This window comes from Coenobita brevimanus, chromosome 97 (assembly GCF_032717465.1).
Source record: "Coenobita brevimanus isolate Jiangsu-jjx chromosome 97, ASM3271746v2, whole genome shotgun sequence".
NCBI classification, from domain to species: Eukaryota; Metazoa; Arthropoda; class Malacostraca; order Decapoda; family Coenobitidae; genus Coenobita; species Coenobita brevimanus.
Window position 1 is genome coordinate 12,534,650 of NC_137050.1, and position 12,537 is coordinate 12,547,186.

General features: G+C 43.7%; 1 protein-coding gene across 1 annotated transcript in view; it reads left to right on the forward strand.

Annotated features, from left to right (window-relative positions):
- The first annotated feature begins 359 nt into the window (after nucleotides 1–359).
- The window catches only part of LOC145413826 (uncharacterized), a 46,737-nt gene continuing 34,559 nt past the window's right edge, over nucleotides 360–12,537 (forward strand). The window contains exons 1-3 of the mRNA XM_080283487.1: nucleotides 360–862; nucleotides 3,199–3,534; nucleotides 12,312–12,476. Coding sequence (XP_080139613.1) covers nucleotides 360–862; nucleotides 3,199–3,534; nucleotides 12,312–12,476 — 1,004 coding nt within the window. The remainder of the gene's footprint in view (nucleotides 863–3,198; nucleotides 3,535–12,311; nucleotides 12,477–12,537) is intronic.

The window sequence follows — 12,537 nt, forward strand, 5'->3', positions numbered from 1 at the left end:
GGCCGCCCTTTGCGGGATTAGGGCGTCGGGCTATAGATAGATAGATAGATAGATAGGAAATGTACACCCTCTTGCCGTCAAATTTTTACTGCACACAACATTCAGTTTCACATTTTATGAGTTTTAGCCATTTTTATAACTTTGTCTAAGTGGACAAAACAAGAAAAAGAAGATATTGAGGTGTAATGTGTAGAGATCACTAAAGAAGAGGTGCCTGCGCCAAGGAAAGTGTGCTTACAGGTGTGGCAAACAAAGGCGCTTGTTGCTTCACTAGTGATTCAAATTTTCTAAATTCTCGACTCGAAGCATAACTTACATTTCTGCACGTTTCAGAGGTGTGAGACTGGCAGACTGGCGAGATGGAGAGGCGGAACGGTGAAGGTGTGGAAGTCACCACTGCCCACACTGCACCTGCCCACCGCCCCTTCACACCTTGTAGGACTTCCCCAGAAAGCCAGTCATTTACTCGCGAAACCCCTGCCTACGCCACCCCCACTCATCTCCCACGTCCTTATGCTTCCCCTACCCATGTCCCCACCACTTATACCCCAACCCATGTCCTCCCCGCCTGTACACCTACAAATGTCCTTTCTACCTATTCCCTCACCCACGCCACTCCTATCCATGCTTCCCTTGATCATGCCACTTCAGCTTACAACACTTTTCCACCGAGTCGTGACAAGTCCTACAGCTTCTCCCACAGAGCCTCCTCTTCACCACAAGGCATCCTGAGCACATCCACCCGCAGAGGCTCCAGCAGTGCCAGCATGGACCATGGGCGAGGGGACCAACTGGCACATCTGGTGACGATGGTGCCACACTCGGCCTTCTCAGCAGCACAGTGGGCGGCCAGGAATGACAGGTGAAATGATGATGATGATAATAAGAAATACAAATTTCTATGATGCGCCAAAAAAAAAAAAATCATATCGTATCATTTATGGATACTTCAACATAATTGCATGCATCGGCCATGGTCAGCTAATTGTGGCTCTCCATGCTGCTCGATCTCTGGCAGCTTCCTTATTCAGTCCCTTTCCCCCTGAGGTCACACTCTATGACCTCGTCCCAGGTCTTTTTTGGTCTGCATCTCGCAATCCTACCCTCGACGTTCACACTTCCCACCATCCACACCGAACTGTCATCTTCCATCCTCTCAAGATGCTCAGATCATCTTAATATACCCCCCTTCATCACAAAACCAATACTTTCCAGTCCTATCCTTCCTCTCAACTCTTCAGTCGCAATCCTAGCCCCACAGGCCTCAAATAATAATAATAATAATAATAATTAGCTGTAGTAGTAGGGTAGTAGGAATAGTAGTAAAAACAACAGCAATAATAATAGTAATAATAATAATAATAATAATAATAATTAATAATAACGATAACAATAATCGTCGTATCTCACAGTTTATAAAGGTTCCAACATGGCTTGCATGCATCGGCCTTGGTCACCTGATGGCGGCTCTCCACGCTGCTCAATCTCTGGTAGCCTCCCTATTGAGTCCCTTATCCCTGAGGTCATACTCTATGACTTCATTCCAGGTCAATTTCGGTCTGCAACCATACCCCCGACGCTCATATTTCTCTCCCTCCGCATCCAATTGTTATTCTTCATCCTCTTAACATGCCCAAACCATCTCAATCTGTCACTCCCCAACGCAGTACCAGTACATTCATGTTCCATCCTTCCTCTCAACTCTTCCATCGTAATACTAGCCCGCCAGGCCCCGCATTCAAGGACGCACTTCACATCCATCTAATCATCGTCATTTCTGTACATCTGAGCCTACGAATATCCTCTTCCTTTACTGCCCAGGTCTCACCACCATACAACATTGCACTCCTATCTTATGCCGCACAAAAAGATCCCTTAGCACGGAGGAAGAGTTCTATCAATGTCAGGGGACGCATTAGCGCTACTTCCTACAACCACTCTTTACCCTAGCCACAGAGCTAGTTCCACCCCCATCTGCAGCACATAACATGTCCTCCAAATAACAGGGCATCCACACATTCGAGATTTCAGCAAGATCAATCGGTAAAGAGGTGGCCTGCAGTCCTACCGGACCCAGGTTCAAATCCCCGCTGGGGCTGGGAACAGTTTAAGGATTTGAATTTCATAAAATCATACTTTACTTATCTACCAGAGGACCCGCCGGCATGTCGTAAAAATACCCCCGCAAATACCAATACACCAGTCCCGTATGAAACAGCCCTAGCATGTATTCCATATGGACAGTGGGAGTTAGCGCCGAAGTGGTGACATGTACAGGTGTATGGTATGTTGGAGGACTACTGGGCCTTGGGAGCAGGCTGTGAAGCCTATGCCCGGAGTCGGACAAAAAAAGAAAAAAAAAATCCTTTCACGACTGACAATCTCTGCATGCTCTCCCTTGCACACCGTTCACACGAAATCAGCAATATATCGCAGTTTACCTCAAAGACCACTATATCTGTTATGCACCCGCTTAACACACACGTTTTACCATAAGAATTTAGAGTGTCTCACCACTTCTTTACGAGGGACCATTTCCAAGCTGGTTAAAATCGTCTGAAGTTAGCAAGAATGAGGTAAAAAAATAAGTCAGCCTTTTAACAGTGTTAACATATTCCAATACGAGTACAAAAATAACACCTGTGGGGACACCAGACGGGATCATTTAAGTGCACTGAGCCGAGATCTTACTAATTCTATCACTGTTGCACATGCGTTTCACTTCATTCTTGCTGTCACCAGTCTATAATATTTACCTTAAGGAGGACGCCTTTGAGTAAAAGAATTAACTGAGTCAAGTATTTAGTAAAATCTTGTTAGGATATACTCATTTTGACAGTTTAACTTGTCAACCAGTTTCACTGGTTCATTTTCCATACTTAGTAGCAGAGTTCGTAGGCGGATGGATAACAATTGTTTTTGTATCATGTCTGTGTATCAAATCTTCGTCCCTTCATTGTATCTTGACTATCTGTTTTTTACTTCATATCCTTTTAACAACAGTGTTTCAAAACATAGTGGTCTAGCACTGAGAGGTACCCAGTTGGAGTGACAGACTTGTGGATATTCATCACCAACGAGGTGGATGGAAGATTTTCGATCCTGCAGTAGCCTGGCATTGAGCCCCTACACCTCAAAGCATGTGAAGTGGATCTGACTTTTACCATTTTTTAACCTTTAATTTCTTTTTGTATTCAGCTCCTCAAGGGATTCTGGACGACCACATTCGAGGTGGACCTTCAATACTTCTGCATCAACACCATCCTTCCTGCAACCTTGGGGCCAACGCAACCTACTCTCCACCAGTTCCTCCACCTCCTCCACCTCCACCGGCATCCTCCCACAAGACAATACCCTTAGGCCTGGAGGTGTAGGGGGCAGTAGACCAAGCCACTCCTCCGCACAGCAAGTCGTCAGCCCGGTCATCGTACGACGGTCATCAGAGGCCACCGTGTCCACAGTCAGCGGTCACTTTACTCACCTGGCCAGACCTCCATCCACTGACGCCTTGGCCCTCACCTCAGACTCTCTCAGGTGAGGCAACTAAGCTTGGATAATATTACTTTGCGTTTGCAAATGTACGGCGTCCCCCCCTCTTGGGAACCCTTAACCCTTTATTATAGTGTGTGCGTTTTTTTTTTTTTTTTTTACATAGTCCTGTTACCACCAGACATTTGTATTCGGCTTAGGAGACACTGCATTGAAGAAGGTAGTCATAACGTTAATTAACTCCACAGCAAAAGATCTCCTCTAAGTTGAATACAGTCGTTTGGTAGCGGCATGATTATAATGAAAAAGACCACCAGACTGAAGATTCGCATTTCTTTAGGGATGTGCGAGAAGCGTATGATGTTCACTGACATTTATAACACACAGTCAGATTGTATCCTAAAATATTAAAATGTATTTAAGCTGAGTACCATCTTTCTGTCCAGTACGTTATGAAATACTGCAACAGTTCAATTATAGCGCGCGCGCGCGCACGCACGCGCGCACACGCACACACACACACACACACACACACACACACACACACACACACACACACACACACACACACACACACACACACACACACACACACACAGTCATTCCTGTAAAGATACAATTAGGTAAGAACACACACACACAGTCATTGTACAAAACTCTAGTAAAACCCTTGACTTGAGCCGCACAGTCTGACTGGCCTTCCATCCATCGTATCGTTTCGTATTGTTTTATAAAACCACCAACCATGCTGTAAAGAAGGTGTGGGTACAGCTGCGCTTATGACGTCAGCAGATCCCCACTCCAGGGTCCTGGGACCTACCTCAGTTCAGTGGTGGCTTTCAGTCAGGCTAGGTCAATCCGGTTTTCTATCATTAATTCTCTGTTTTACCTGAAATATGCCTAACAGTTGTTCTGTCTTTGGGTGCTCATAACACGTGCAAAAAGACGAATATTCCGGCAGAAACAGATTCATCTGGGTGGAAGAAAAGACCAACACCGATAACAGGGAAATATGGAATAAATATTAAGGGAGTCTTTAGCATAAATTACTTGATCTGTCATTACTGCAACAGCAGAAAAAAAAAATGATGCACTTCTGACTGCTTATGTCTGTATCACAGATTAAGTCCCTCATTTTTCGGTTTATCATAAGTTATGAACTAAATTGTTTTTTTTTTTTAAATAATGGAAATTATGTAGACATACAGATACATAGATGTATGTTGCTGTATGTGGTAGATTCTTATGTTGTAATGGCATGTGGTAGTCACGTTACTATGGTATGTGTATGCAAGTTATACCTTATGATGGTGTGTAGCAAGAGAGATGAACTGTGGTGGTATATTAGAAGAGTTGTTTGTTGTGATGGCTCGTTGGCCGTTGCTAGGTATCTGTTATATGAGTGACACTAGTTGTGATGGTGTGTGAAGTGAGTTACATATACTGCATTAAAACAAGGATGGACAGGTTGAGGTGGTGTGTGATATGAGTTACATATTTTGACGGTGTGCTTGGGTTGTTTGTTATTATGGTGTATAGTATAAGTTATAGTCTGTGATGATTTATGGAATAACTTATCTAATATACTATAGCAGTAGCCGTGTGTAATTCACCGGGTCGGTCAGGATCACTTGATGGTCGTGATCGTCAGCATTTTACCCTCCCGGAAGGGAGCTGAGAGCTCATATAGTCCGATCTAAGGGCAAGGCTGTGACCTTCACACACCCACACACCCGTCCCCTTGCTCAAGGGGGACAGTAACCACCCACTTCGTCAGCGAAACTTTTCGCAACCTGAGCGAGGCGCGAACTCCCGTCTACCAGATGGCAAGCGAGAACGTTTTGTGTGTGTGTGTGTGTGTGTGTGTGTGTGTGTGTGTGTGTGTGTGTGTGTGTGTGTGTGTGTGTGTGTGTGTGTGTGTGTGTGTTTTGGGCAGCCGAAATTACGCATTCAAATCGCACCAAAATTGGCACAGAAATAGCAAAAAATTCGCTGATGTGAAAAAACTTGGTTCCATAGCGATTGAAAAACTTTTACAATATTTAATGAGCGATCACAATTTGACCAAAAAACGTCGTTCCTGGCGCCCGACATAGGATCTCCGTAGAATCCTTTGCCCACAGGTACAACTAAAGTATTTCGGACTTGCGTTCGGACAACTTAGGTTCCATTCCCGAAGCTGCAAATAACACGATCAATTGGTTACCTGCAAAAAATCCAAGTGACAACGTTACACTAGAACAGCACATAAACGCGAGAGCCCTCCGCAGCAGCAAGTGCGAGGGGCCCGAAGGGCCTACGAGCGCTTGTGTATTATGATGATAAGTGGTATTAGTTAAATGCTGTTATGGTGTGTGGGGAAGAGTTTATGTTGTGATGGTTGGTATTTTCTGGTTATATGCTTGGTATATTCTGAATTCATAGGCACATCTGCAGCAAAAGAGCGAGGAGTATGATCTGGAAAAAAAAAAAAAAATGGTCTGTGTTTTTAACAAATATAGTCAGGCACGTCGATCTGCCACTTGAGGTGATAACTTTCTTTATTCACTGCCGCAAGCATTTTAGAAAAGGCATCTTAAGCAGTAAAGTGGAATCATCAAGATTATACAGTCAGTAGATGTCAAAGCTGATGAAGAGTTATAGATGGAGGAGATAGAATGAGAGAGGGATATTGTGAAGATGGTTATGGAGTAGGGGCGCAACAGAGGGAGGAAGTGATGGAGAGATGGAATCAATGAGAAAGCAGGGTGAGGAAGAGACGGAGGAGATAGAAGGAGGGAAAGATGGAGATAGGGGAGTGAGGGAGAGACGGGTAAGATGGTAAAGGTGATATGGAGAAAGGAAACAGTAAGGGAGAGACAGGAGGGAGTTCGAGGGAGTTTGAAAGACAGATTAATATAGCAAAGCAGGAAGGAAAGGGAAACAGAGAGAAGGGATAGTGGGAGGAAAAGACAGAGGAAGCATGAGACATATGGAGAGAGAGCGAGAAAAACTAAGATAATGAGAGACAGTGGAAATGATATTCATGTTACTGATGGTGACGTCTACTGTATAAATCTATCTATCTATCTATTGCCTGATGCCATATACCTGTTATATTTCAGCAGCAGAATACGCATATCCTCCTCGAGTTATCCTCTTCTCTTAATGTTCTTATGTATGTACTTCATCATGTGGGAAGGCGGTGGTTCAATCAGTAGAGAGGTGGCCTGCAGTCCCACCGGACCCAGGATCAAATCCCCGCTGGGGCAGGGAACAGTTTAAGGATTTGAATTTCATAAAAATCAGACTTTCCTGTTCTGCAAGAAGACCCGCCAACACGTCGTAAAAATACCCCCGCTAAAACCAATACACCAGTCCTGTATGAAACCCCTAGCATGTATTTAGTATGGACGGTGGGTGTTAGCGCCGAAGTGGTGGCATGTAGAGGTGTATGGTATGTAGGAGGACTACTGGGCCTTGGGAGCAGGCTGTGAAGCCTATGCCCAGAGTCGGACACATTAAAAAAAAAAAAAATGTAGGTGTCTAAGTAATGGACTAAACTATCACAGCTTCTTTGGTTTATATACTTTTACTAGCAAGGGTACCCGGCGTTGCTGGGCCAAAAAGGCGAACACTCTAGTCCTGTTTGTTCTGGTTCAATCTTTCTACTCCAGAAAGACCATGTACTTCTTATGCTTTTGAAGAAGGATTATAAGAGGTCCAGGAACTTTGCATTTCAGCTTTCGCAGACTAACGCACAGTATTTGTGCGCACTTGCCTACTATTACAGGTGACCTCAAATGACATCCGACCAGTGGCCTCAAATGACCTCGGAGGTCAACCTCACATAGACTATGTCGTAAGTGGAGGTCACGTCAGTCTCCATGCCAAAAATTGGGCTGCTGGATCCAGTCGTTCGAGCATGGATTACCGGTGACCTAAAAAGACCTTCGATCAGTGACCTCAAATGACCTTAGAGGTGAGCCTCACATAGCCGATGTCCAAACTGGAGGTCATGTGAGTCTCCATGCCAATAATTGGGCTGCAGGGGTACCCGGCGTTGCCAAGGCCAAAAAGGCGAACACTCTATCGGTGATCTCAAATGACCCAGATCTGAAATTTGACCCCCCTAAAACCATCCTTGGGTCACCTGATTCAGAATATATATGGGTCTGGGGGTCTCTGACCCTTGTTTTGGGCGTGACTGAAGGACAAACAAACGAATAACGCGGCTCTTTTATATAGCTAGGTGTTTCATACAAAAATGTAGGAAGAGCATCCATGAAATCTACGGTTCATATAAGTTCAGAAACAATTTACTACCCATCTCCATTGCTTGGAAGTTTCATAACCACTCTAAACGCCGAAGAAATGGACAATAAAGCAGCAACACATCATTCTCTGATAAGCATTTCAAAGCAGGCAGGCGAGTTGTGACACCAGCTGACGTCATAATGACTCCGCCCGGCTGCGCGCGAGTACGCCATCTCTTTTTACACCATGGTTCCAACATGCTTGCATGCCTCGACACTGATCACCCAGTGACAGCTCTCCACGCAGCTCGACGGTGTTTTTAACTGCTTTCATTCCTTGTGATAGACGGTTCTTTATTAAACATATAAAGAAGTTTATAGCCTTAAGTTCGCCGTAATAATAATTTACAGATATTTAGAGAGGAGCAGGGTTAAATCATGTTAAGAGTTGTGGTATCTTGACCATATAATATGTAAATCTTGAGACTTGGTTTTAGTTATCGTGTAATCGAAGACAGGAGAAGTTAAAGATGGATATAGGGTGCTGTTCATAGTTTATTTTCATCAAGGAAAAGTTTGAGCAGTGTATGTATTACACAGGAACGTAATTTACTAGCTAAGTCTCGTCGGACCCCTCTTCTCTCCACACCCTCTCGGTTCTATGGCTAGCCCCTTTCTGATTCTCTAACTCTTCCATCCTTCTCTACGAAGGCTAGTGTCACGTGTAATGGCCGTGTGTGGAGTTTCTAGAAGCCTGAATGTCTGTGTGTATATAGCGTTTCCGGTGCACTTCTAGTATTCTTTCACTAAAATCTTGCAAGCTCATTTCCTTTTCCCACACCTATCTTGACCGGTGTTCCTGTCTATTATGAGTTGTATTTTGATAATGTAAATTCCTATATCTTTCTATCATGATATCTTTATGATTTGTATTATTATAATATGGAGTCCTGACAGAGTAAGGAAGGATCTGCTGATGGAGGTGAGACGAACCCCTGCTCTTCTGACCCACAGTTTCTTCCAGTTCTGATATCTTCCCCATTATACCCCATCCCCACCAACACAGTTTAATTCCCCTCACTGATTTACTTTCCTCCTTCCACAATAACTAATATCAGGGTCTACATTATGTAAATAAAAATACTTGATGGACTTAATCAAAGTACACGCTTGCAATTAAACAGCTGAATCCACTTCCATGTACATTAAGTAACTGCAGATTTTACGGTATACTAGTTTAATAATCCTCAAGTTTGTGAAAAGCCGCTGGCGATATGTTTTGCAGGGTTACGTACATTTGATTATGAATCAGCGATTTGCACTGTATGAAATTCAGTTTTAACGACAAGTGAGCAAGTGTAATGTTTGCAGAGTTCCTTATAGCTCAGTCTTTTCATGCATATACTGAATCATCTCGGTTACCTGGCACTGGTCGGGAAGGCCTCGTTTCAGTTGTAGTCATTATGCATTAGCAAGAAATGAATAGACCAAAGTAATCTCGTGATCAGTTTTATATTTCTCATTAACTAATATTTCTGCACAATATAAGCTTGTACTTATGTGATGAAAAACTTGAGGTAATTGTTCCAAGGTGCCACCAGTGTAAAAGTGCCACCGTAGGTGCTGGCCATTTTCTATCTATCACCTCTTGCCAGACATCATAATCCCGTAAGGGGTGGCCGTTTGACTTTGAGTTAGTTGTTTTACAGGAAGTGGCACTAACCCTCCGTCAACCAACTTGCTGACATGTAGGGAACACGTATGGGTTGGTTATATGGTTACCACCCAGCTTTGTAAATGGTTTCCTGGCTGGCCATTTTGCAGGTCATTATTCTAGTGCGACTTGGGATTGCAGTCCTTTATGCTGCAGCTGAAAACACTCATTCCAACAGACATAACCTATGTTATATATGCAGTACCACGCTACTTTTTTATACTAACAAGAAGGGACCAGAGACTAGAAGCCCACAAGACTGTTCCCACTAGAGGGGGGGGGGGAAGCTATATTCAAGGTCCACTTATTTCCATATGCCTGGATTGCGTTTCAAAGACTGGAGGTCACAGACAGAGGGAAATACAAAGATAGTTCCTGTTGTATACATGAAGGACTGGGAGTATCAGTTAACTCCTGCATTAAAGAGCTGGACGAAAAAAGGGGTGAGAGTTTACTGTTAAACGGGTGCAACGTGCCCGCCGTAATGGAGGAAAGATGTAAGCAGAAAGTTTAGAAGAGCAGTGACCATTAAAGTAGCAATAGAAAAGAAATAAAGACGCAGCAATCTGGCGAAAAGACAGGGGTCGAAGGGAGTCAGTAAGAGGAGAGGTAATAAGAGGAAAATCCTTTGACTCCACCCTGTTGAGAAGAGCTGTATGTGGGTAACTCCCCCACACAGAAGAGTTGCACATTACACAGGGGCGAATAAAAGCCCTGTTTAGAGTCAACAGCTGGGCGGGGATAAAGAAGGCACCTAATCTCTTGGAAGTAAATTTTTAAGGTGGGGTAATATGATCCCTCCATGATAAATCCCGTGAGAATGAAACCCAAAGTGTTCAGAGATGATGCAGGATTGGGTTGGATGTTGTTAAATACTAAAGGATATCCCTGTAGTGGATTTTGGCAGGTGGAAAGAAGTAGGAACTGGCTTTTTGGATGCATTAAAAACAACGTTACTTTCACCCCAAACAGAGAAATAAGCCAAGTCAGACATTAGGCTTGCCATAGCTTCATCCCGTGTTTGTTAGAGTAACTGCTGTGATGGACGCTGTGGAAAGCGAATGGAAAGGTGAAGGGTGGGGTCACCATCATTTGCGTGGATTAGGTTAGGTGTATAGCTTAGAAGGTCACTGATGAACGGAGGAGAGTTGGTGATATGACAGAACCGTGAGATGTACATACACCAACGGTGATTGCTTTAGGAGAAGAACGGTGGCCGTCAGCAACTACTATGGAAAGACCAGAAAGAAAGCTAGAGATGAAGGCACAGACAGAAGGATAGAAATTGTAAGAGGACAGCTTGGAACTTAGATGATTTATGCCAGACTCAATCGGAAGCCATGAGATGCGAAGTGCAATGGCGAAACTTTCCCCAAAGTCCCGAAAGGAAGATGACCAGGAGTCTAAGCGGAAGGTGAAAAGATCCCGAGTGGAGCTTCCCATGCTGACAATCGGAAAGAGGGTTAAGATAGAAAAGGTGCTTCAAAATTCTTTTGTTAAGAATTGATCCAAAAGCTTTAGAAACACAGGATGTTAAAGTAACTAGGCAAAAGTCATAGGGCTGGGAACGGTCACCTTTCTTCGGAATAGGGTGAATGACAGCAATCTCCCAGCAAGAAGGTATTAGTGGACAGACAAAGGCAAAAGAGTTTACCTGGAAAGGGTGTAGGTGCAGACGCACAGTTCTTAAGGATGTAAGGAGGGACCCGTGTGCCTTGCTAATATTGAAGCAAGTGAGCGCACAAATTCATGTCAGCTTAAGAAATTTTAATGTCGTCATGAGGAAGCCAGGGTGAGGAAGAAATGGAGGAAAAGCACTGGAATCGTCTGAGGTGGAAATGGAAGAGAATGCCTGAGGAAAGAGTTCTGCCTTTCAGTAGAAGAAAAAGCTACAGAGTCATCACAGCGGAAAAGAGGAGGGAAAGAAGAGGAAGTAAAGCTGTTAGAAAGGTTTTTAAAGAGGTATCAGAAGGAGCAGGAAGAATAATATTGAGTAGGAGAATTCAGTGCAATTAGTACGAATGAAATTCTTAGAAGAGCGAAGAACAGACTTAGAACAATTCCGAACAGACACATAAGAGATGATATTTAGGGGTGGGTTGGTGCTGGTACCTTTTGTAGGCCCTCTCCTTGTTGTGGACAGCATTAGAACAAATGTGATTAAACCATTTTTTTTTTTTTTTTTTTTTTTTTTGCATCAGTCAAAGGATACAAGAAGGGGATGCATGCCTCCATATCCGAGAGAATAACCTCCGTAATGCGCGAGAAGCACGCAGATGGCTCTAGGCCAAGGAAGCATTAATCATCCCAGGGAAAATCAAAGAAGTACTGCCTGAAGGTCTTCCAATCAGCAGCCTCAAAATGCCACAGACGCCTCTTGTTTGGATCCACATCCCTTACTGAAGTGATAGGACAGGTTAAGGTGATAAGGTTGTGATCAGAGGAGCCCAACGGAGAGGAAAGATTAACAGCGTAAGCAGGAGGATTAGTTGTAAGGAAAAGGTCAAAAAGGTCAAATATGTTGAAACTCTCTCCAAAGCATTCAGGGATACGGATAGGGTACTGTACAAGTTGCTCTACTGTAGGTCATTAAGAACAGAAAAGATGCAGATTTGTTTATCAGGTGGACCAGTGAATGGACAGGAGGGCCAAAGGTGGTGGTAAACACTAATATCATCTAGAATGGAGATTTCAGAGAAGGGAGAATATACAGAATGTGTTCCATCTTAGAAGTAAGACAGTCAAAGAAATTTTCATAGTCCGTAGAATTAGGGGATAGGTACACAGCACACATATAATTAGTAGGAAAATGACATGATCCTGGCGGGATGTCCCGAGGTATAAATATAAAAATTATTAATTGGCATGTTTAGCATGTCCGAGAGGAAAGAAATCACAGAGTGCATTGTGGGGCTCAATTATCAGGAAATGGGGATCTTGGGTGCCTTCAAATATACAGGTGCTGTGATAAGCAAGAGCGGGAGTCCAGAGGATAAAGTGCGAGAAAAGGTGCAATGTTCAGGCGAAGGAGGTGGCAGGTACTGTACAGTGAAAGCAATGATGAGGAACAGAGAGGTGATCATGGAAGTAAAGAAGTTT